This window comes from Amblyomma maculatum, chromosome 2 (assembly GCF_055883805.1).
Source record: "Amblyomma maculatum isolate TAMU_Amacu chromosome 2, ASM5588380v1, whole genome shotgun sequence".
Classification (NCBI taxonomy): Eukaryota; Metazoa; Arthropoda; class Arachnida; order Ixodida; family Ixodidae; genus Amblyomma; species Amblyomma maculatum.
Window position 1 is genome coordinate 123,927,446 of NC_139345.1, and position 26,212 is coordinate 123,953,657.

Genomic DNA, 26,212 nt, shown 5'->3' on the forward strand with positions numbered 1-26,212 from the left:
AGTGGTGCCCCCTACGCTTCCATAGTGATACTCGCCTCTTATCCCCTCCGCCGAGGCACAGTAGAGCTTGTTTAGTAATTAGTGCTTAAATGGTAAACAGTGCGTATTAAGCTATTAGTTCTTAGTTAGGAATTAGTACTTGATAATAATTTAATACATATTTAGTAATTATGCCGATTATCAAATGTTATTACTAGTAATCACTTCCTAAGTACTAATTAGTGGTTAACGATTGCAGGTGGATATTTTCTGGTCACGAAAACTATGCACGGAAACTAACCGCTACTACAAGTGGATGCTTTCTTGCCACGTAAACTATATACGCTACCCATAAGCCAAGAAAGGCGTTAGCTTTATTCCTCTTTGGAGGATCAGGACAAGGACCGGAGCTGCTTTCATTATCACTGAATAGCAACAGTAACAGCTGGCATAGAAAAACATGGCCTTAACACTGCCCTTACTTTTAACACAGGCGCTTAAACGCGTAGCTTAAACTGGCGTCACCGCCACCAAGCACTAGCGACTACGTTCGATCTCGGAGAAGGAAGGGTACAGAATATTTTCTGGCCAATATTGTCAGCCGCGGCGGCGAACAATAGCGGGTGCGGTGTTCGTTTGACAGCGCTGCTTTTTCGCAGCGCGTTTGACAACGATTAGACAAAATAAAAATCCGGCCTCTCGCCAGTAATGTGTTATAATATGAGTAGCTGCACACGTAATGCCATGGAATAAAGGTAGTACATGCAGCGCCTTGTCGTAAACGAGCATTCTTTACAGCGAGCAGGCACAGACGCACAGAGGCTACGAAAATAAGTTAAAGTTAAGTTAAATTGGTTCACAGGAAGGGAAAGGCGCAGTAACTGTCACACTTGCTCTGTGGACACCCGAACCGCGCCGTAAGGGAAGGGAGGAAGGTGGGAATGAAAGTGGAAAGAGAGAAAGAGGAGCCATAGTGGAGGGCTACGGAGTAATTTCGACCACCTGGGGATCTTTAACGTACGAAAATACCGCACACAGCATATATTGAACACACAGCATATATTGAACACAGCGCCCGACACTATGCTGAGCTAACATCGGTCCAAGCTGTTAAGCACGTGAATGGCGGTACTTGTACATAACAAAGAATCTCTTCATAACACAAAGAAATTCGAAGCGGCACGATCTCGTAGTATTAATAGAGCAAACAGAACCACGATAGCATGCAGCCAATCAGTAACTAAAATAATCGAAAAACAAAGCTAAGGGAACGGCTGATGCGACATCGTGCGTCATTAGGTCGACAGAAGACTGGAGAAAATATATCCGCCCCTCAAAGATAGTGCAAGATAAAGTTAGCAGTCTTCGTCTAAAGCGCGCTATCGATACGCCCCTGCGAACTTTCGGAGGGCAGCCGACGTTGACAATCAGTTATGTCTGAGCTTTATAAAGCAGTAATGGCTCCACGGAAGACAGTGCGAAGAGCACGCAGGACAGCCTGTGACCGAAGAACGGAGGTAAGGTCATAGTCGATGAGACTTAGTCCCCCCGTGAGTTGACGTCTCATCACCGCATCGGTGTAGGGTGCGCCCTATGCAACCGTGTGACTGCCACTGTCTACTTAAGAGCCTACTGCAAGGCTTCAAATGACAACTTCATTACTTTAAACAGGAGTGCGCTTCTGTCGTAGGCAGAAATTGAGATGCGTGTTGGATATGCGAGAAGCCAGCTAAGCTGTTCTTGTTAGCACTCCGCTCGTAGTGAAAACGTATTTCGAGAATATCGCAGTACAATAACAATGGGCGACACAGCATCACAGTGGGCCCCACCTGTAGCTCGCTGCTTTATAATGGCAACGTCTTGACACGACGGCATCGCTTTGAATCCCGAGAGGCTCCATACCAATTTACAGAACGTATACGAAAGCATGGAGGCAAGGCTGGCCCATTCAGCGGGTTCATGCCCCATTGTGGCGGCTTCAGTGAAGAAATCAAAATTCAGAAGGTACGACTTTCCCTTTGTCACAACTCTGTTCCCAGCTTCACCTATGCGGGATGATTTGAAGCGTGTGAAGATGCAACGCTGCTTAAAGGGCGAGCTGACTGACACGATTCATTTATTAGGAAATACTTTATTTCACCAACATATTCATACACACGTGTCATTGCAGCATGGCAGTGGTACCGTTGTTTCAGTGTGTTTACTGATCAGAGAACATCACCAATCACCACCTTCAGATCATCTAGGCTTACAACGGGACCATTACCCTCGCTCACAGTTATCTCCAGTGATTCCCGCCTCGTTTTCACTTGCGGTAATCCTATCGACACAGACATTCGCACTTCCGACCCTCTGACTACCCGTGCTACGTCTCCCCTCCCTTGGAAGCCTGATCCCCCCCCACCCCCCCCTTACACCATACGTCTTGACCTCAGCTATAGCATTAGATCGCGTTTGTTCACGAAGCGAATTGCATACAAAGCGCAGTGCATTCTTTAATACTTCATTTTCTAGCGAATGATACGTGCTCCATTTGCGGTAATGAAAACAAACATTGATTTATTGTGGCCTTTTAGTTCGTTTTGTGACTTATGCCGTGCCATAGAGGGAACCAGGATCAAAGCGAAGGATTAAAGTAGGAAGACAGCGAAGAGAGCAAAAAGATCGCAAAAGGGAAAAACAAAACGAAGGAGGAGAGTATTGCGACAGCAGAGAAAGCTCAAGGAGCAGCGCGAATGAAGAGACAGTGATGACAGCGGTGGGTGTGGCACGCTTCGACAGTCCGTCGGCTGCAGCGAAACCCACCGGTCACCGCCGAAGCCGAGTCCAGCGCCGCCGTCGTTCTGCACTGCGTGTTCCGTATGCGATGGGTTGCGGTTCAAACACCTCAACAGCTGCGCTCAAATTTTACCTCATAGCGTACGCAGCTCGTTCGGGAGAAAAGGCGTCACCATCGAAATGACCCATAATTGAGGAAAACGTGTTGAAAAAATACGCGCGATTGCTTGTCAAAAACAGTGACGCAACCGTTCATTGTACAGCATTCAGGGTTGTGCAGTACTGTTCCGCTCCCGATTTAGCATTTCCGATTTAGGAGAGAGCGCCCTTGTTCGCACTGAGGAAGCGACCCTGTACCTCTATCACATCATCATCATCACTTTATTACCTTAAAGACCCACAGAAGGGGTGGATACATGTATGAAGATTATATACAAAATAAACATAAGGGGTGGTACACGCATGAAGATTATATACAAAATAAACATATTATTGGTGTGTGTGTGTGTGTGTGTGTGTGTGTGTGTGTGCGTGCGTGCGTGCGTGCGTGCGTGCGTGTGTGTGTGTGTGTGTGTGTGTGTGTGTGTGTGTGTGTGTGTGTGTGTGTGTGTGTGTGTGTGTGTGTGTGTGTGTGTGTGTGTGTGTGTGTGTGTGTGTGTGTGTGTGTGTGTGTGTGTGTGTGTGTGTGTGTGTGTGTGTGTGTGTGTGTGTGTGTGTGTGTGTGTGTGTGTGTGTGTGTGTGTGTGTGTGTGTGTGTGTGTGTGTGTGTGTGTGTGTGTGTGTGTGTGTGTGTGTGTGTGTGTGTGTGTGTGTGTGTGTGTGTGTGTGTGTGTGTGTGTGTGTGTGTGTGTGTGTGTGTGTGTGTGTGTGTGTGTGTGTGTGTGTGTGTGTGTGTGTGTGTGTGTGTGTGTGTGTGTGTGTGTGTGTGTGTGTGTGTGTGTGTGTGTGTGTGTGTGTGTGTGTGTGTGTGTGTGTGTGTGTGTGTGTGTGTGTGTGTGTGTGTGTGTGTGTGTGTGTGTGTGTGTGTGTGTGTGTGTGTGTGTGTGTGTGTGTGTGTGTGTGTGTGTGTGTGTGTGTGTGTGTGTGTGTGTGTGTGTGTGTGTGTGTGTGTGTGTGTGTGTGTGTGTGTGTGTGTGTGTGTGTGTGTGTGTGTGTGTGTGTGTGTGTGTGTGTGTGTGTGTGTGTGTGTGTGTGTGTGTGTGTGTGTGTGTGTGTGTGTGTGTGTGTGTGTGTGTGTGTGTGTGTGTGTGTGTGTGTGTGTGTGTGTGTGTGTGTGTGTGTGTGTGTGTTGCTGCCTTTCTCTCCATATAAATTGTTTTAATACTCTCAACGACCAACTCTGGGCCGTCCAGCAGGCCCTCATGGTGGCGAAGCGACAAGATCTCGACGTTCCCACGTGGGAGACCTAGGCCCGGTCGCGTTAAACCCTGCCGGAAATCAAATAGTTTTTCTCCCTCCTATGGGAAATATGTGTCCCAGGCACATTTAAGAAACCTCTGCTCATTCATCAGCCCAAACCCACTAAAGTTCGGCCACTAGGTTTGTGCAGTTATAGTTTAGCGCCCCTTTTGTACAACAATCCCGGATAAAAATAAAAAAAAATTAAATGATAAGCCGATGCCCTATCTTATCCCTGCTTGTAAGTTTGCAAGCAAGTGTACCAACACGAGCAAGCAGAGCATCTTGCATGTGCGGACAGCACGCTAATGCGCTTCTAGCCTTCATAAAGCATTGCCTGAAGAGAATTTGCAGGTATGGCTTGTGTACAGTGGTGGTGGTTTCTGGTGCTTCCCATCACGGACACAGAATGACTCCGTACTGATGCTAGCATTAGTGTGCTTAAACTTAGAAAGCAACAGCGCTGACCATTTACTCATGTCCGCATCTGTTCATTGCGCCTAATTAACAGAAATCGACTGCGTTTTCCGTAGCGCGGTTTGCTTTCAGAGCTTCCCCTGACATACGTGATGACGTATATTCTCAGACTGCCTAAGGTTGCAAATATCCACGCTCCATCATCCCTCAGTGTTGCACTGGTGCTTCGTGGCCTGTCGTATTTACAATGCATATTTCCTGCATGCGTGGCGTTAGTAGTGACTAGTAAAGAAAGCATGACGCCATCGTGGTCGATCGATCCGCATTGGCATGAAGCGGAGAGCTGGGCGAATATGGGAAACACATCTGGTTGGAGCTACATGTCTTGCATCGTGCATCGTACGAACCTCTTCGGGCGCATGTCACGAATCACGTTATACGTTCGTCGCAGCCTTGAACAGTTAGGATGGCACGCAGTGAAGCAGATCAGTCACTGAGAAACAACTTCACCCAGTCGCCGAAGCTGATTCAGAGGTTCATCTCGTATAGTCACTTGCGCGCTCTCGACACCTTGGTTTCATAGTCTCTGATTCACAGTATCTGTGAAGCGATTCTGCGGCTGCCTATACTTGCTGTCAAGAAAGAATCAGTGTGGTGTAGTGCTGAATGGCGCAGTAACGCAACGATTTAGTGCAGTATGAAATGCTAAACTGAGTGGGGAGGCGCAGCCTTAATGCGGAGAATGTTTTCCAGCAAATGTTTTCATCCTAAGAGGTAGTTAATGATGAGTATAAAAACCTAATTCTAATGATCTTGCAGTATTTCCTGAATAAAAGGCTAATAATCAAACTAGACCTTTGAAATTAAGCGAATGTGGATAGCGATCGAATCGCCAATGTAATTAGGTTTGTGTTCAAGGCCAAAAATGTTTTCAAAGAGCACGGCATCATCAGCTTCAATAAAATTCTCCTTTGACAGTTTAACTTTTTTAATTGTCAAGACCTCTTGCTGGCATGTTTTTGCATTCCAAGTTGGTGAAAACGTCTGTCTGGTAATGTGACGCTCTGGTAATGTGACGTAATGTATTAACGTGGTAACGTCTGGTAATGTGACGCTGAAATTACCTTGTGTATTGTCAGCAAGCATAGGTCCCTGATTGGAGGCTGAATTAGAAGTTAAGAGAATGGTTAACACTCCAGACTTATATTACAGTCTCCACGTAAGATGTATCAAGATAATGGACCCCGAACCTGTTTTGGCACGCTGACCAAGCATAACATGACGGAGGTGTCTTACGCTCTTTCACCTGTTATTCTTGCACCACTCTTCATTTAGTTTGATTGATGACTGTAGCACCAGCCTTAAAATTCTTTGCATGCGGTTCCGAAAAGCGTTATTGAAAACGTCTTCTTAATGATCCTAGTCAGCAGCTAAAAATTTTGAAAGCCTCACTGATTGCTCTTCTTGGGTACCAGCAAACTGCCGCATGGACCCCTCTGCTCTTACTATATATCCCAGGTATCAAAAATTTCGCAGACGTTTAGCTCGCTTAGTCCATGGCTTCACGCCTAAATTTCAAATATAATTCAAGATAAATTACATGATTAGGTTTGCGGGCACCTTGTTTACGGGATATGCGAGGCCAGCATGGGATCAATTTAAATGCCCCGTAAGAGTTCCCATCGGACCCAACGCTTGGCCAACGGCTGATTGTAAATTTTTCTCTTCTCTTCCTTTCCAATAGGTGCGTCTACGCTATGCCACCAAGTCCTGCTTGGGCCTGGCCCTCTCGCTGGCCGCTTTCGTCGCGCTAGTGCAAGTTCCTGATCTCCTGCGCACCTCCTACCGGCTCTACCTCGCCCACGTTCACAAGCGTTCCGTTGCCGCGAGCTTCGTCGGTCCGCCCGTGTATCTAAGCAAGCAACAAGCTGTGCTGCTAACCTTCGCGGCTTCCGAGGCCGCTTACGTGGCACCGAGACCCAGCACTGCCGCCAGGAAAATCGCCGACATCGCGAAAGACGAGATCGAGAAACGAAGGCGTACCTCTCAAGCCGCCTTCAGCATCATCGCCCAGAGAGCGAAAGAGAACAAGCAGGCCGCTATCCTCATCGAAGAAAGCATCAGGCGTCGTGCTGTGCAAAAATACGTTCCCAAGGACAAGGCCGCCAACAAGAGAAATAAGGCATCGCTGCCTAGGCCGAAGTGGATGCCTCCTTATGACCCCTCCAAGTATAGCTTCACAGTCAACCCGAAGTTGTGCGTCAACAACGGCAGCCAGCCAATCTATTTTCTGGTGCTCGTCCAGTCAGCTGTCAAGAACTTCCAGAGGCGGGCACTAATCAGAGATACTTGGGGCTCCGTGTGCGGCCGAAAGGGCTCGGCGGGCACCCCGTTGTGTCGCCTTGGGTTTGTGTTGGGCACAAGCTCGGACCCAGTGCTCGAGCGTAAGGCGGGCGATGAAACCAGTCGCTATCACGACCTAGTGCGGTCCAATTTTACGGACTCCTACTACAATCTATCGTTGTCAACAGTCACGGCACTGCGCTGGGCGCATCAGCATTGCTCTGGTTACAGGTAGGTGCGTCCAAATCAATGACGGAGGCCGGTGCTATACTCTTGATGTTTCGGTACGCTAGTGGAAGGAGGGGCAGTATTTGATTCACTTTGTCTTTCATGGATGTGTAGAGTTCAGAGAAAAACTACATAATCAGACCAATGGCTTACGCTTTAGCCCATACAACTGTAACCTTAGTAGCCTTTGTGCTCGTGTGTGTGTGCGTGAGAGAGAGGAGCCAGAGCTAGTGGCAATAAAATAAACACAGGCGCTTACCTGTGAAGAACGGCTTCTGAGCTCAAGTGAAACCATATGGTCTGTTGATGTCCTCGTTATATAAGCCTTTATTTTGCCATTTACGTGTTACTTGAAGCGTACTGCGCTCGTCGTGCCGAAAATCCGTGCCGTACACGAGTTTAGAGGGAGCTTTCAATTAAGCGTGAGACATCTGCCGGAGCAAACTAGAGCAAACATATACGTGAAGCCGCCATGTGGCGGCCGCTGGAACTGACTTCCCACGTGTTTGCCATGATAGATGGCGCCAGCACAATCTACGCTTCTACTTCAAGTACATAAACCTACTTCAAGGATGTGTCGAAACATGTACCGCAAAATGATGGACGCCTTGAATTAAGTGTACATGACGTATGTAGTGTTTGTTGATTGATTTAGTTGTTTATGCTATTATTTGTTGTTAGATTACTGAGTAGTGAGTGATGACTAGTGAATGAAATCAGCTGGTGGGGAGGAATAATCTCGTGCTTGTGTCGCTGTCTTTGGAAACGCGTGATAGAACAAGAGAGAGAGAGAGAGAACAACTTTTATTTAAAATGCCTGCAGAATCGGTTAGGCTCCCTCCACGCAGGGAGGACAAGCTTTTACCGCGACGCGGCCACTACGTCAGTCTCGTGCGTTGTGCTCCTTGAGGTCTTGTTACGTCCCTCGCTACTTCCGCGGGTTCGAGAGGGCCGCCGCCCCCTTCTTGGGGGTGCTGCCCCCCCTCTCCTCGGTTTCGCTCGGTCGCTGCCTCTCTAGAGCTGCCGAGACCTGCTGGACGGCCTTGAGTTGTGTCTCTTGATCACAGCTCCTCGTTGCAGCCTCTAGCTGCGGCGGGATCGTCGTCTTCTCGCTGGCTTCGCGCGGATTTACTCTACAGTCCCAAAGGATGTGAGCCGCGGTGGCTCTCTCCTTCGCGCATAGTCTACACATGTCGCTCGCGTGCACACTCGGACACATGTGCTTAGCTAGCACCGGGGTAAGCAGGGACCCTGTCTGTAACTGTCTGTATAACACTGCCTCCAACAATGTGGCTGGAAATAGTACGGTATTGTCGCCTGACAATGTACCAGATGCGTGTAATAGTGTGGCGCTCTCGTTAAAGAACGTGTCTTTTTGTGATAGTGGTGCTCAACTACCGCAGAGACTTCGTAAGGCGAATGCCGAGGATTCTGGCTAAGAAGAAAGTTCGGTGTGAGGCATCTAGACGGTTGTAGCGAAGATGGGATGCCGCAGTACGAGCATTAGAAATGAGGCAGTGAGTGCGGACGCTATCACATCTCTTGAAGCGAAATTTATGAGCTTTAAACATTGTTTGATTTATTTTCATTTTCTGTGGTGCTGAGATAGACATTAAATTTATTGAAGGGTAGGCATCAGCTTTTTTAGGTGTGTCTGCATTGAAACAATTAATTAAACCATTCCATCTTTCTTACTGTGGTTCTTGATCTCCGCGACTGAATTTTGTTGTGTTTTAAACAGTACATTTTTGGCAGTGATTTCGGATTTACGTGACAAGCGTGAGAAACATGGAAACATCAGCAGCTATTCAATTTAATAGCCACTGGCACGCCAAGTTAAATACTTTAACATTCTCAGGTTAACTTAACCTTTCTCGGACCACGTTATTGAGATATTACGCCATCGTCGAAACGCTGTAATCGGGTATTGTAGCATTTCGATGTAATAATAATGTGTTAGCCAGGCAGCAGAAAGTGAAAAAGTTAGTTGTGTTTCAACTCTGGTTAATCCTAGTTGAATTGCGAGAGCAACGGTGGACGCTTCTTTTGCCTGCTACATTATTCCCCTTTCACGCCCTATCAGTGTAAGGTGCTACAGCGTTGGGGACACTTCAGCTCATCCTTTAAAAGTATGACGCAAGAGCGTAAGCTACCAGCCCACATATAAATTAGAAGGGTTCCATGCTGCTCAACCGAATGTGGACTGAAAGCATTAGCTGCCGGTGACCGAGCGTTCTTCTTCTTTTTCCTCGTCTTAGTTTTCTTCGTCTTCTTCTTAGTCTCCGTCTTCTTCGCGGCTGTTAATTTAAACATGGCCCTTCCCGGGAATACGCGACGGGCCGCCGAGACTTGGCGTAGTAATGCTATCGCAATAACAGAAGGAAAGAAAATGGATACAAAATGTGTGGGGAAAATGCTTTTCCTCCTCTCTCCGAAAAAAGAGAAATAAGCAAGGCGAATCAGTTATCTTCCGACGAGCTTCTGTACAGACTTGATAAAAGAAGCAAACCCTGCCGTACCCATGCAAGCGAAAAAAGGAGCGTATTCTGACATAATCTTAGTTCCACCGCCTTATAAAATATTAGCAAAGGTTTGAGTCTGCTAAATGTAAGTAACCAAAGCGACAACGGCGGCACGTTTCGCTCGACCTGCTTCTCTTCGTCTCTGTGCGGCAGACTCTCTGCGAGCTACATTCACTGGATGATCGAGTTCGGCCTGTCGTCTCCGCAACCTCTGAGACGCAGACAATTCACGAGGCGTCTCGCCCGGATGTTCCAAGACGACCGTTGTCACCAAACTATCGAGTGGTTGCGATCCATTGGCATCGGCTAAGAGGTAGCGGGGACTACCAGACATAGCGAACGCCACGGCTCCAGCGTAGCTGCGGTTGAGTGACTTATGGTTATAACATGAACAATGCAGAGGCGAGCGCGCGGTTACCTCGGTGTTGGCGGCAGCAGATGAGTAACGCCATAGCTGCTGTGGCGAAATCAAAGAACGCAATCATCCATCCTGCCTATACCACTTATGGAATCATCTGTCCGCGCTCATGCACGAGCACGCTAGCTCGGGCCAAGGCGGCGCTTCGCATTTACCACAGCTGCCACGTATAGTGGAGGTTAGCTGAAGGTCAGACTGCGGCGTACGCGAAATGCACCGCAGCTAGCCTAATAAAGCTTTCACTTAAAAAGGATTACTGCTGGGAACGCTCGATATACGCCGAGCAGCGAGGAAACAATACGAGGTACAGAGGGTCACTTGGTGTAACTTTGCTAGGGGTGCAGACACGCTAACGTTCGAGCTAAAAACTCCATGGGACGAATACCGGCTGATAATGTCAGCTCCACAGTTACAGTATTCTAGAAGGCTGTACCCCAGTGTACCGTCTTGTTGCGGCGGCTCGAAGAGCAGGACATACCCGCGAAGGCGTAAGCAATGACCGCCGTGAATCGGAGAACCTGGCTGATGGATCCGCTGCTGAAACATGGCAGGACTGCGGTGAGAATTACGTGCACACAAACATGGCCACGAAGCTAGTTCACAACAAGAAAATTCCCCAGTGTGAGCGAGGTTTGATGCAGCTATTCCGGAAAGAGCGCGGGTTAACAGAAGATGCCGCAAACGTGGCCATGCCGTGACCACCAGCCAACTGCATCGAAACAAAAGAATGTCCACTGAGAAAACCTCCGAGCCTAAATCCCCGGCCAGAATTACATTCCTTTACGAAGAAGCTACCGTAGCCTATTACACGTCTTAAAGAGGGCAGTAACAAAGACCGTTTTTGCCTCCTGCACCCTAAGCCCGAAAAGCCCGTCAAAATGACATGCCTTTGGCGAAAAAAAAACTTGTACTGAACAAAGTTTTCAAAATTACTAAAGTAAGGCGAAAAATAACCGGTCTTCTGCGGCATGTTCTCCAAGTGACGAAAAGGCCCCCAAAATTAGATCCTTCCCGCTAGAATTTCTACCGCCCGTAAGAGTCTCAGAAAAGTCGGAGAAAGGATTGAAGTCCCCTCTTGACCGTACGATTTCGACAGATGGAATCCTGACGCAAGATTCCTCTTTAAAGCGGTCATTTGGGACGAATTGTTTTATCCTTTTATCTTTAAAGTAGGCGTTTTGGAGACCTCGCGTGCTATATGGAAATTAAGAGAGTAAAATATTAGGTGCGCAATTATGCCTAACTCTACCGAATCACCTCTTCATCAAGTAGGGAGGCGGTGCCAACTCGAGAACATCCCTTGAGGTGGTAGGGTGAATGAGAATCGAACCAAGCGGTTCCTTTTATTCCCACGTTAGACAAACACGTACCATCGGCATCAAGTGAAATGAGAACAGCAGAACACCGAGAAAAAGTCCAGCTGAGGCATTCTTCCAGCTGTTATCAGAGATAGGGACGTTCTTCTGGTATGCGACTGTTTTGTTTCTGATTTCTCTTACGTTCACTTCCTATTTGTGCCACTGGAGCAGGAAGTCTGCCCTCAGCTGGACCCTTTTCCGCGTGCTCCGTCGTTCGCGTTTCATTTGACGCCTATAGTACATTCGTGTGCCTTAATGCGATGCTTTTATATCTATGCCCGATGGTCTTTCACATAATGCCATCGCTTTCACATGAGTGCGTGAGAAAATAGATGAAGAAGTTAACGGATTGGTGACTAAGCGAGAAGAAAAGTAACGTACAGCCGCCCTGATTTTTAACAATATAGCGCGAGCATCGACCAAACTGCTGGTCAGCGCCTTATAACGGCGATAAGCGTGCAACACGGCGAGAGTTCGTGCATGTGCAAGAATGTGGAACGTCGCAAACAGATATTGTGACAGGGCGTGTGTCTTTGTGATCCGAACAGCGTAGCAGAAGACGCTCTCTCTTCGTGCGCGTGCGCGAACTCTCGCCGTGTTGCACGCTTATCGCCGTTACAAGGCGCTGAGCAGCAGTTTGGTCGACGCTCGCGCTATATTGTTAAAAATCAGGGCGGCTGTACTCAAACGAGGATCCGCAAACGGAGACGGGAGTCAATTACGCCATGTCGTGTTATGACATTTAAGACAAAGCATAAGTTTTTCGAATTTGTTTAGTTTATTAGCACTGCTTGGTTCACTTTCCCATTCAGCATCTGCGTGCTGCCTGAAGACTCAGTTCGTTCAGCTAAGCAGCTATTCCCGTGCGATAGTCCCAGCTGTTTTTCTGACATCACGGAAATGCTTATTTCATGGCCGAAGTGAAAGGGGCTACCAACTTGGTCCGTATTTTTCGCATGAGAATCGATCCCCACGCAACCTCTGTGTCCAGCGTAAGAGACGCTACTTCTAAGCCATGTAAGTACATTGTATGGCTTGGTTAAATTGGTGGGGCGTTATAGCTGCGAACAGTAGCATTTCCCATTATGCGATGAATTAGCATGCTAATGTTCATCAGCATGTATGATCATAAACTCAATTGAACATTATGCACCAGCGCACCTAACTGACATATGGCCTAAGGCCTTAACAGCCTAAGTCGCCTGTCATGTATTTTATTACATGACGGGCGAAAGCGAGCTCTATTACAGTATAAAAGCCGGGCCTGTACTCTCAGATGATCCTAACCTTTGCCAGCTCGACAGTAGGTAGGTGGAATGAGCGGGCTCTGGTTGGCTGGCGGTTTGCGTGACGTCACGCGAGCATATATCATAGCCGAATTGGCTAGAGCTGCCAACATAGGCAGAACGTTTAAATTCGGAATCGAACTCAGTATCCATCGATTATGTTTTCCTTCAGGGAGATGAACATAGAAGCTTACTTACGCCCCAGGAATTCCTTTAAATGAAGTTTGAATTGGGCTAGTTGGTTTTTGCGTGGAACGTGGAAGTGATTTAGGGGCCAAGACACATGGGAATTTGTGCTTTACCCTCATCAGTGCCATGCGTTTCTTTTCCCCAAGTTCTTTTTCATGTTCCTTCAAATTCCAAAAGATGCATTTTTGGCCATATAAATTCTGATACTCATAGTTCGGCCTTCTTTCACAGGTACCTGGTGAAGGCAGACGACGACGCTTTCGTCAACCTCGCCGCGCTACAGGACTACCTCGCGGCGAGACCTACTCGACGTCGGACAGCTATTTACGGCTATCTCATGAAGGGCTTCCGGCCCAACCGCAACAAAGGCAGCAAGTGGTTCACCTCACCCCAACTGTTCGCCAAGGCGCGTCTGCCAGATTTTGTGAGCGGCTTCGCGTATGTGGTGACACGTGACGCCGTGAAACCACTGTACGCGGCCGCGCAGGTAACGCCCATGTTCCCTTTCGAAGACGTCTACGTGACAGGCATGTGCCGTGAGAAGACGCGAGGGCCGGAAGCGGTCGTCTTAGAGGGCGTGGCCAAGTTCTTCAACCACCGAAAGAGGAAAGCCACCACGCCTTGCTCGTATGCCGGAGTCCTGGCGCAGCACGAGTTGACTGCAGCAGAGACCACTCGACTCTGGCGGGACATGAAGGCTGGCAAATGCAGTTAGTTCCTGGGTGCGAACTAAAGGATGCATTAGGGGAAGTGCGGCCCCTATGGTTGAAGTTCCTTTCGTGATTATTGGTCCAGGCAGAACAACAAGGACGTGAGGCAGCACCGTATTTTCGCAAAGTCTTCACCGCGCGTGAAAGCAGACCCATTCTCAGCACAATGCGAAAAAGTTCCCCGGTGTGCCGGACGTCAACATCATTTCTGAGGAAAGTGGGCGAAGTTTAGAAAGTGCCTTAACGCATGCTCATTCCTGTTCTGAGCTTGCCTCGTAGGTGAGAGTATGCTGTTAAAACGCTACAGTGGTCATTAGTTGCCTTGCTATCAAGACGGCAACCAAATGGACTGAAGAGCTGTCATATGCTTATATCGCGGCGAAGGAGATACCGCTACCATGCACGTATTAGGCTTTCACGTCATTTTTAGACTATGCGTATCGACATGGACGCGATTAATGCGTAGCCTTTTCTTCTTCTCCTGTTTTCGTCTATTTATCTCTGTATCCTTCCAAGACAGTGCAGGCGGCCTACCTGCTCTGGTTAGCATCCCTGCCACTCCTTTACCTGTTTCGTTCATTTTCACTATCACTTTAGACTACGCGCCTTCTCAGCGCGTAGTCTTCCTGACGCGCGTGAATCCTGGTGACTAAATTACTCACTATGGTTCACCTTTGCCCAATAAGCGCAGTATTACGTCTCACGTGCATCATGGCTCTGAAGAACAGTTCTGGCATTATTTCGCATGTACGGATAAAGTAGTGCTCTCTTGTGTATGATCATTTTTTGTTTGTTATTTTACTTGTTTATTTATCACTGTAACTTTTTCCTGTATGCAACTGTGCAGCTGTGCATGGAGTATGTACCTTTGTACAAACGTGCATGAGACACCAACTAAAAAGTGACGGCGGTTCTGAAGGTGCCGAGAGTGGTTGGTAGGGTAGAATATGGGGTTTAACATCCCAAAGCGACTCAGGCTATGAGAAACGCCGTAGGGGAGGACTCAGCACATTTCGACCACCAGGGGTTCTTTAACGTTCGCTGACATCGAACAGCACACAGACATCTTGCTTTTCACCTCCAACGAAAAGCGGCCGCCCAGACCGCGATTCGATCCCGCATCCTTGGGAAAAGTAGTCGAGCGCCGTAACCACGGCGCCACCTCGGCGGGGCGTGCCGATGGAGTGTACAAACAGAAAACACAAATTGACTTTCTGAACTATTTAAGCAAATTTCCGCAGCTTTCGTCAAAACCATGTGCAACATACGCACAGCGCTAAACTGAGTGCATTTTTCTGCGTGTGTTAATACAGCCACACCACGCACCACGGAAATACTCCTTGTAGAACAACATTGTTTTTGTGAAACAGCATGTAGAGGCCTCTTCTCATGTGATTAACTGAGGTGTTCTAATGCTTCTGGACTTGACTGTGGCAATAAATCGACCTTTTTTTTTTTTCATTCCATTTGCACAAGACCAGTAAAAGGTGGCAGTGAAGTGGTGGTGATAATAATGTTTAAAACTGAGCGCGTCTTCACTTTGGATTGCGCGTTTAAGGGCAACTCACTTCATAATGCATGCTAGCTACGGCGTGTGCGTGATGCCATAGACCTCATTTTGCTGCGCTTGAGAAACATGTCTCAGCGTTGAAACCGCAAAACAATCTTCTATTGCCAAAATGTCGAAACGAAGACTTCTCTTACGAATAAAAGCCTTCATGGTTAGGCTACGTGCAGTGTGAATGACTGACATGAGAGTTGAAATGAAAGTAATAATTGACATTAATATTTTACATAAAGTAAGAGCAACTATTACTTCTGAAGTAGCGCTTATTGAGCTTTGCTGCCTAAAGGAGTATAGACACGTACATTTTCTGTTCCGGTATTTTTGCTTTAATCGATTCACAGTGGTTCAAAACAGGGGGACTGCAACACAAAACTCCCCGGCACAACTCAATTAATTTATTACCAGTGCATTTATCAGGGTCAGTTTCAGTTTCGACCTCTCCGGGCACGAGCGCGCAATGACGTCAAAGATACGAGTTTTAATGATGATCTTTTGGCCATGCCCTTTGAATCGGGTGGACACTCACACAGTATCCAGCCAGAGTGCAAACACACACCAGAGTTACACAGTTACGCATACACTGAGTTACGCAGTTACACATACGCATATATGTCACACCGGTCACCAACACGCACACACACAAGCAGTAGCTGCCACCAAACACCCGCTATCGGCGGCGCAGTCTTCCACCACTCGGCTAGGCGCTTCTTGGTGATCTCCACTGCTTCCACACTGACAAAGCTGCCGCCTGCGTCCTCCTCCTGCGGCTGCCCGGTAGAGGGGGCGAGGAGCCAAGCGCTTTAGAGAACTTGGCTCCCACTCGTTGTGTCGGCTGGAGGCCTTGGCAGTGTAGAACCAAGTGCTCTGCGCTTTCGTCCGCCGCACCACACACTCTGCATGCCGTGTCGTGTATAGTTGCGTCGATCCGGCTTCTGTGCACCAGGGTCCGCAAAGCTCCCGCTCTTGCCTCGAATAGGAGGCTACTCCCTTCACTTCACTTCACTTTATTACCTTAAAGACCCCACATTGGGGGTATTACATAAGGGGTGGGAGTACAAACATAGATTGAATATGATTGCCTACATGGTATTTATGAAGTGTATATTTAAACTGTTTACAAAACTTGATGGGCAGGTGATGGCGTCAACATCGTGGGGAAGGCCATTCCAGTCTTTTGCAGTGCGAAGAAAGAATGATGAAGAAAAAGTGACGGTGCGGGCGCGCTGGCATGAGACTACTAGTGGATGGCCGGTGCGATGAGATATGCGAGCTGGCGGTGTGATGTAGGGTGGTTGGCCGAGGGAGCTGTAAAAAAACTTATGGAACAGATTAAGAGAAGCAATGCGACGACGATGGGCAAGAGTTGATAAACCTGATTGCCGTTTAAGTGACGATACACTGATGTCATATGAATAGGAAGAATGAATGAACCTCGTGGCGCGATTTTGGACAGATTCTAGTGAACTGATGAGATATGCTTGTTGCGGGCTCCAGATAGCAGATGCGTATTCTAGTTTAGGTCGGATGAGCGATTGGTAGGCGAGAAGTTTAATACTTTGAGGGGCGTGCCGTAAATGGCGTTTCAAAAAGCCTAATGATCGGTTAGCTGATGCGACGATGTTCGTTACATGTGAGCGCCAGGAGAGATCCTGGCACAAGGTGACGCCTAAGTACTTGTATGAGCATGCCGATTCTAGTGGAGTGTTAGCAACCGAGTAAGTGAAAATTTGGGGGTTACGCCGGCGGTGAAAAGATACGAGTTTACATTTATTAGGATTAAGCGACATTAGCCAGTCATCGCACCAGGCATGTATTGCGTTAATGTCGTTTTGGAGCTGTGATTGGTCAGAGGACACTGTTATCGTACACTTTTGCGGGTTTGGGCGCTAATTTGTGGCGGCTGTACACCGCGACCGTGGTCGTTTTGCTCATTGCGTCCCGCCACATTTCACACTCTGCTGCCCCGATACGCCGACGGACCTCCGCTGCCAATTTCGTTGCGGAGTTAGTGTCGATACGGTTTTGGAAAGACCCGTACTTCTTTTCCAGTTGATGCACGCGCTTAGTCCACTGCCTGCGGAGACAGGTGGCAGCCAGGTAGTCAAACACCTGGCGAGTCCAACGTGCTCGAGGCATGCCACACGAGCGCCCTCTACTGGCAAGGTTGGTGATCGCCTAAACACAGAATCTGATGACGCATTCGGGTCGCCTTTTTTGTCTACTTGCGGTCGCACGTGCATGAAAATGTCGTCGTCGAGCAGCGCTTCAGCGTAGCATAATTAGTACTGCGACGTTGTTTCGCCCGATGCATGGGTTACTGCATTGCCGAGCATTTTGATTCCGACCTGCTCGCCTGCAACTAAAGCGACGAAGCAGGAATGAGCAGCTAACACGAAAGCTTGGTGGGTTGAAACGCAGGAAATGTCAACTGGTAGGACATGCTGAACAAGGAAACTGATTACCGTGAAGGTGCTGCTTTCTCATTCCGATTGGCCAGCGCTGTGAGCTAAGCTGGCGTTGTAGAAAAATCTCCCCCGTTAGCTCCGGTGCTCACGTTTACTCACGCGCTGATTGGTCCCGACGCGGCAGGTATGTGTGCCGCCGTCCAAGCATGTGACGGCATCTAGCGCAGTCAAGGCAATCTGGGTGCGTAAAGCCGTTGCCGCAGTGATCGGCTCCCAAGTCATAGCGGCCTCATTCATAGCCTCCGCTATCTGTAATCTAGCTATCGCGGATCGCTCTTCATTCGCCTACATAACTATTTGTACAAAAGACTATCAATCACGATTAAATTGCGAGGATTGTTGCGAGGAACGAACCTTTTCTTCCTACAGCTGCTGTCCTGACGTCTGCTACCTCCGCTGCTGAAGGTGTCGTGCAAAGCAAGAAAATATTTTACGAGATGGGCTCGCTAGTAAAGCGGCGCTAAAGTGCGACGTTTATAACACCGTTAGCTCTTTACGAAGCGCCGTTCGCTGGCTCTTCGATGCGAAACCCTCTAGGGCTAGCGACGTCTAGGGTAGGCGGTGAGTGGAGCAGTTAGTGCCCGGCGCGCCATCCAGAGGCACCGTTGCCGAAAGCCCTGAACTTGTGCAGGCATATATGCTGTTGGGGCCCGAGTATAGCAGGCAGTCTCACGCACCAACGAAGAAGCCATCGAGTTGTTGTTGTTGTGGTGGCTGTAGAAATAAGGAAATGAAAATGCACGGGCCTGCTGCTGGCTCAGTAGCTGAGGTATGTCCACTGCCTCGTGCGGACAGAAGAGAAAATAGAGAAGAAAGAAAAAGAACAGGGAGAGAAAGACGCGCGCCGCAAAAACAGCCGTCGTCCACCACCTAAGCGGTAGCGGGTGCAATGACGGCATACAACAGATACAAATTCGGTGGCTGGCTAGCCCCCGCCGCAAGCCGCGTTGACCTACCGTCCGAGCCCCGTAGGGCCAGGAATTGCCCATTGAGAAAATGCGAGCAGAAGCGTAGAACTTTATCGAGTCCGGCCATCTGTCGTCACTGCTCTTTGCTTTGCAGACTACACGTAACAGTTGTTTGATGACGTCATGTTGTTTACCTATGTACACGTTTTCGTCACAGAGATGTCGCTGTCAGTGGGTTTTGAAAAACGCAGTACTTGCCTGGCTTGTTTTTAAAATCAAATTGAAATATCTTCGCGGCAACGTGCGAGATTGGGCGTGCTTGGGGAGCATCTGTATAACCAGGAAAGAAATCGTATTCCTTCTGACGCTTCGAAAATTGGTGTCTATACTCACTTAAACGAAATTTATAAAATACGAATAAATTGAAACGAACACCTTGAAATTAGTAGTGCTCTTCAGTAGCTTGATTCGTTCGTTACATCTTTAATTCGCCCGGACGAGCGTCCTAGGTTCACCGAGGACAACGCAACGAGGTATGTAAAACTAAATTACTGATGTAACGTGAAAAGAAAGGAAGAGAGCAGAGTGAGCCAGGGAACGGTCGCAAATTAATGATATTCGCATAGGAGGAAGGAAAAGAAAATGCACGGGCCTGCTACTGGCTCTGTAGCTGAGCCACCTCCACTGCCTCGTGCGCACAGAAGAGAAAATAGAGAATTGGATCGGATTGGAAAACATTTATTTCGTCGCTCAAGCAGGTGTAAAGAGAGACGGACTAGATGACCGCTAGTCCATGGCTGGCGGCGATCTTATTAGCCCGCTCTATGGCCCGTAGTTGAATCTTCGGGTCCGAGCTGACCAGCACGGCTTATCACTGCTCGGGAGAAGGCAGCTGCTGTATTAATTCCACCGCAGGTGGATCATTTGCGCAGTTCCAGAGAATGTGATCGTATGTTGCTCTTTCGCCGCATTTACTGCAGTTTGGGTTGTACTGGACTGGGTACATCAGGGCAAGCACCGCCGGATTTAGGAGAGAGCGTGTTTGTAGTCGGCGCCAGGTAACTCCCTGCGCCTTTGTTAAAGATTTGGGGGGGAGGCGGATATGTGCGCCTTCCCAGCCTGAAGTGATGGGTAATGTCATGAAAAGAAATTAACCCGTCCTTCGTGAAATTCGGGTCGGAGGGCGCGCTCACTGCCCGGTCGACGAAACCTCGGGGTTGCACGTGAGCTGCCTCGTTCCCCGAATTAGACGAGTGGGCCGGGACCCAGATTAGTTCAATTTCCCTAACCGGAGCAGGGGTGCTTTGGAGGATGCGGAGGGAGGTTGACGTGGTGCGGCCCCTCGCGAAATTGCGAATGGCTATTTCAGAATCACTGAATATAATATCTGCGGACGTGTTTGCAATAGCTAAGGCAATGGCCGCTTCCTCCGCCGTCTCGGAGGAGGTGGTTGGGATTGATGCGGCCGCCAATGGGGAACCGTTCCCATTCACAGCGGCCAGTGCGAACGCTTGTCTCTGGGTGTGGCGATATTCCGCCGCGTCCACGTATGCTGCATTGACGTGTCGGCCGTACTTGGCATGTAGGGCGCGAGCCCTCACCATGCGTCGGCCTTCGGGGTGCGCGGGGTGGATATTCTTGGGCAAGGGTTTAATGAATAGAGCTGTCCTAATGTGTGTAGGTAACTGTGTTTTCGCGTCCTTCTCTGGAAGTTGTTCGCACATGTGTAGTCTGTACAGGATGGACCTTCCCGAGTTCGTGCGAGTGAGTCGTCCGAGCTGGGAGACAAGGTATGCCTCGCACAGCTCCGATAGCATGTTGTGAACCCCAAGGACCACTAACCTTTCCGTAGACGTGCTGTGCGGGAGCCCAAGGGCAGCCTTTTAGGCCTGTCGGATTAGGCTCTCGACCTTCATTCTCTCCGCGAATTGCAGTTGCAGGTACGGGAGGGAGTAGACAGTTTTGCTCAGTACGAAAGCCTGGACTAATCGACAGAGATCTTTTTCTTTCATTCCTTTTCTTTTGTTGGCGATTCGTCTGATAAGTCGTACAGTCTGATTCACCGTGGCAGTGCGTCTTGATTATTTCGGTGTTGTTTTTGCGATTGTTCTGTATGTACATGCTCAGTATGCGCATGGTTTGAACCTCCCTGACCGGTTGGCCTCTCACACATACATTCAGGGCGATCGGGGGGGGGGCCTGGTTTGCATTTCTTCCTCTCGGCATGGCCCTGAAAACCAGCAGTTTCGCGTGCGAACATTCAAGGCCCGCTCCCGACGCGTAGGCTTCGATTATGTAGACTGCCTGCTGCAGCGTATCCTCTATTTGGCATTTATCCCCCTGGTTACCCACAGGGTGATGTCCGCGTAGAAAGTGTGCTGCAGCCCCGGCAGGGCAGCGAGCTTGCGGGGAAGTGTAATGAGTGCAAGATTAAACAGGAAAGGCGAGAGCACCGTGCCTTGTGGAGTGCCCCGGCTTCCCAGAGAAATGGGATCTGATTTAAGGCTACTTAGAGTGAGCTCTGCTGTCAGCTCGGACAGGAATGATCGAACATAATTAAATATCCGTTCACCAGGGTCCAATTGAGAGAGATTCGTGAGGATTGTCTCATGCGAGACGTTGTCGAAGGCTTTGCTTAGGTCTAGCCCGAGTACCGCCTTCGTCCCAGTTCCACATGGAGGGTCCAGCACATGCTTCTTAAGCTGTAGCATCACGTCCTGCGTGGACAAGTTTGTCTTAAAGCCAATCATTGTTGGAGGAAGTAAGTCGCGGTCTTCCGCGTAATTTTGCAGTCGGTTAAGAATGACATGTTCCATTAACTTTCCGATGCAAGACGTGAGGGAGATGGGCCGTAAATTCTCGATCGAGAGTTTCTTTGCCTGGTTTTGGGATGAAGGTGACCCCAATTAAAAAAAAATGGAGAGGCAGCCCTGGGTTGTGCGATGTCACCTTGAAAAAACTTGGTCAAAGAAGAATACTGCGCCTTCCCTTCCTTATAAGCCAATTTATAATATAGAAGAAAAATATATGAATCTTGACCTGGTTAGGTCTAATATGTCCACAATTCCGTGGAGTTCACTCAAAAGCATTAGGCTCATTCTTTTCCCCAAAACCTAATTTATATAAAAATTATGAAATAACCGCGGATTGATAAGCGGGTGTTAGGCTATCGCTGCAAAACTCAGCTTTCGCTTTATCACTAGGTGAAAGCAATGCTTAAATACCCATAATTTTTTTAATTCATGTCCGGTCATGGTCGATGACGTCACCAGGTCATGGCTTCCTAATCTCACGATATCCCGCGGAATCTCGCGAAGAAGTGTGCACTTTTCACGAAAGGACGACAGTATGAGCCTTACTTTCGCCTTAAAAACCGCAGAAAAAGAATTGGCAGCGGTGTAACTCCGGTTAACCCTAGTTGAGTTGCGAACGCAACAGCTGCATGTGTACGGTTAGGATAGCTTAGTCTACGCCACGGAGTAAGATCTGCGCGCTGAGAAGCGGCTGGGCTCTGCTTCTCCATAGTTGGTCGATTTGGGCCGCGCGCTCCTAGATATATATCGTTACAGGGAAATGGGCTTAATATTTACAAGATATACGGAGGGTGTATGAAAGATACGCACAGTAAGTCTCAATAAGTCTTGTCCAAGAACGAGTCCACGCGCATCCACTTCGTCCTCCTCTTTCACATGAGCAACCGTCCACTTCATCCTTCTCTTTCCCATGCGCTGCGAAATTGACGCATGTCAATTTCGGGACAGATGTCAATCCCCGGGACAGTTGAAGGTCGTCCTCGAGTGAGTCAAGAGCTGCGTTCGATTCAGCCGGATTTATCTGCACCGCCGGAACAGGTTCACGGTGTACTGCACTAAAGCGCTCGGTTCCGCACCACCGTCCGCGATTGATTTTGGTGAAGTTATGGTGCCGCTCTGGTGCAAAGAATCGTGGCACCCTCCGAGGTGGAGGTGCAGAAAAGTAGTGCACGTGTCGTCGGCGCTAGCATACGACGCGCACTGCCGATGCGATGCTTGTAAACATCGATGGCGAGTTGCTCTGTCTCTTGTGGCAATTCGAATAGCCCCCTCAGTTCAAACCTGAAATATCTAGCTACAGGGCTTCAGTACGGGACCTTGGTTAATTGCTGACTGTCCGAACTAGTCGATCGGCATCGGTCTAAACCACGATGTGATAACTTCGCTGCCGAGAAGAAAGCACGGCATCGGGTTCCTCGGAAGAAATTCCTTAAAAATGACTTCGACGATGTTGTCGTCGGTGGCCTCGCGAGTCACGAAAATAGCCTCACCGCGATAACTTACAGTTCGCGGCCAACGGGAACAATCGAGCAGACGACAAGGCTCGGTTGAAAATGCCGCATCAGTAATGTGTGACGTTGCTGACGCGCTGCACCTCAGCGACAAAACTGGAACTGCACCTCGCCAGCACCTGACTGGCACCAGTGGTAACTGTCACTTGTTTTCTGTGGACACATCAACCACGCCATAAGGAAGAGAGGAAGGTGGGAGTGAAAGTGGAAAGAGAGAAAGAGGAGCCGTAGTGGAGGGCTACGGAGAAATTTCCACCACCTGGGGATTTTTAACGTGCGCTCACACCGACCCAGTATTTCCCACCCGCGCAGGCAACTCTGTGACACGAGTCACATGCCCGAACCTCACCTTCACTCGCAACATAAGACTCGCAGACTGGATCAACACCGAGGAGACCCTCGGTATCGACCACTGTATCTTCAATACAACAGTTTACACGCGCCCCCTGAAGCGCCCCACAGCGAAAGCCCGCATCCCCGATTGGACTACCTTTCGCCAAATTTTCCCAACAGAAACTAACACGAACATCACAGAGCAGGGCTACACGGCCTGGTCCCAGTCAGTCATGGCGCACCTTCACTCTCATGAGAAACAAATACAGCACACAGAGGTAGTTACGGACGTGGACAACCACCTCCTGCATCTCTGGGAAGCACGCCGTGGCTTCACGCGCCGCTGGAAGCGTAAGAAACACAAGAAGCTGAAAGCTCGCGTTGCGGATCTCACCCGGCAGGCAGCAGAGTACGCGGCCCAACTCGCTGACTCTAACTGGGTGGACCGTTGTAACACGGCGGCGAGGCAAATGTCGAGCCGCAACACGTGGCGGCTCTTCCGAGCCCTCATCAATCCAACACAGACACGCACGGAAACGCAAAAACACCTACACGTAGCCGTGCACTCATTCCAAGGAAACACAATGCAGCTGGCAGTGGCGCTACGCGATCGCTACCTGTGCACAGTTCAGGACCTCCGCGGATCGGCCAATTCCTATGCAGGCAGGGAAAACTCGGAGTTGGATAACCCATTCCGGCTCCGCGATCTGCGGGCCAGTCTGGCCAAAATTAAGAAGGGCCCTGCGCCAGGCAGGGACAAGGTCACCGTTAAACTTCTGGCGAACCTCCCTGACAAGGCGCACCAGTGCCTTCTTGACTATATCAATGCAATCTGGACAGGGGAAACCCCCCTTTCCATTGAATGGAAGACGGCTCTCGTTACCTTTATTCCCAAAGCTGGGAAACCAGTCGACACGGACAACCTCCGACGTGTGTGGGCATATTGATGGAGACGATAGTGCGGGATCGGCTGTCTGAGTACCTTGAACAACACAACAATTTCGCGGACACCATGTTCGGATTTCGCCCACTCAGATCCGCACAGGATGTCCTGCTCCAACTCGACCGCGAAATACTGAACCCCATCACATGCACAAGAAACGACAAAATCGTCCTCGCCCTGAATCTCAAAGGGGCATTCGACAATGTAACACACGAGGTCATACTCACGCACTTGAGTCAAACGCACTGTGGCACGAACACTTTCAACTACATCAAACAATTTCTCACAGACAGACTGCCTTATATCCGAATACAAGATCAAGAACACGGACCTTTTTTGCTCGGCACGAGGGGCACTCCGCAAGGCGCAGTGCTGTCCCCTCAGCTATTCAACGTTATGATGCGCTAACCTGCTCTGTTGGGTGCGGTCGAAGGGGTGCAGCATGCGCTTTACGCCGACGACATCACCCTCTGGGCCACACAAGGGCGTCTGGGGGACATGGAGACTAGCCTGCAAACGGCTGCTAGCATAGTGGACCGCTATGCCCGTGGCTTTGGTCTCCAATGCTCACAGCAGAAATCTGAATTCGTGCATCTGCGCCCCTCGCGCTCATGCTCGACTCAAATCAATCTCACCTTGCAAAGTGGTCCCATTCAAGAATCTAAGGAAATCAGAGTTCTTGGGCTCTTTTACACAAGCAGAGACGATGCGACACAATACTCGCCAAGCTCCGGCAGGTGGCGGACCAGGTGGGCCGCATGGTCTGCCGGGTTTCCAACAAGCGCGGTGGGTTACGATGCAAGGACGCCTTGCGGCTGGCAAACGCATGCGTGACCAGTCGAATCTTGTATTCGACTCCCTACCTCCACCTGCGGAAACAGGAGGAGGATACTCTCGACGTTATCCTCCGTAAAATCATGAAACGAGCACTGGACCCCTCGGTCTTCACCTCTACCAACCGTCTCATGGCGCTGGGTGTGGTGAATACTTTCAAGGAGCTTCGGGAGGCCCACCTCACCAATCAGTACACGCGTCTAACAAAGACAGAGTCGGGTCGCCGTCTTCCTGCCCGACTTCACATCCAACACACCCAACTCACAGAGGAGATATGTCGCATTCCCAGAAAATGGAGACGCGCACTCCATGTGCGGCCTCTCCCCGCCAACATGTCCAAAGAGGACCATAATGATCGGCGGCTGGCGCGGGCGGAAGCCTTGGACCGCCATTATGGAAGCAAACCAGGAGTTTTTCTATGTGGACGACTCCGGCCCAAGCCTTAGGGGTTGGTACACAGCCGCGGTCATCCACAAGGGCAAAACAGTAGATGGCCTTACGTTCAAGGCCCAATCACCAACACACACTCAGAAGAGGTTGCCATCGCCCTCGCAGCCTCTGACTCCTCCTCCAAATACATCATAACCGACTCGCGAGGGGCTTGTCGGAACGTCCAGCAAGGGTGGACTGCTTGCTCCCCTACCTTACCGCATATACCAAAATTACAGTCGAGATTCGGATCCCGCGTACCGATCTCTCGTTTGGGCTCCAGGTCACCAAGGTCTCCAAAGAAATGAGGCAACCGACGCCGCCGCCCGCGCGCTTTCTCTCCGGGCATTTCCCTCGGGACCCGACGTGGACCAGGATTTTGATTTCAGCCCAGTTTACAAATTTAAAGAAATATTTGAATATTACAGATCCACGCACCAAACTCTTCCCACCCCTTGCAAAGGGCTGGGGAAGGCTAACGAGCGGGTGCTCCTGCGCCTGCTCACCAATACAATGTTGTGCCCGGCTACTCTAAAACATTTTGATCCGAAATTCGACGGGCTGTGCTCGCACTGTGGGGAGGTGTCTGACACCTACCACATGGTGTGGGCCTGCCAGAAAAACCCATCTTTGCCCCCTATCCCCAACCCCACCCGAGAGAACTGGGAGGCGACCCTGTCCGGCTGCTGCACCCTAGAGGCCCAAAAGGTCTTAACGCAGCGCGCCCGGGCTGCGGCAAACACCAATGGAGTGCCTGTCTAGGCATCCCACCTAGTGTATATA

The 26,212-nt window shown here is 49.5% G+C and overlaps 1 protein-coding gene across 1 annotated transcript in view; it reads left to right on the forward strand.

Moving 5' to 3' along the window:
- LOC146199765 (beta-1,3-galactosyltransferase 1-like) overlaps nt 1–13,770 on the forward strand; it is a 59,233-nt gene extending 45,463 nt beyond the window's left edge. Inside the window, exons 2-3 of the mRNA XM_084595245.1 lie at nt 6,317–7,146; nt 13,148–13,770. Coding sequence (XP_084451371.1) covers nt 6,317–7,146; nt 13,148–13,631 — 1,314 coding nt within the window. The 3' untranslated portion in view covers nt 13,632–13,770. The remainder of the gene's footprint in view (nt 1–6,316; nt 7,147–13,147) is intronic.
- The last annotated feature ends 12,442 nt before the right edge of the window (nt 13,771–26,212 follow it).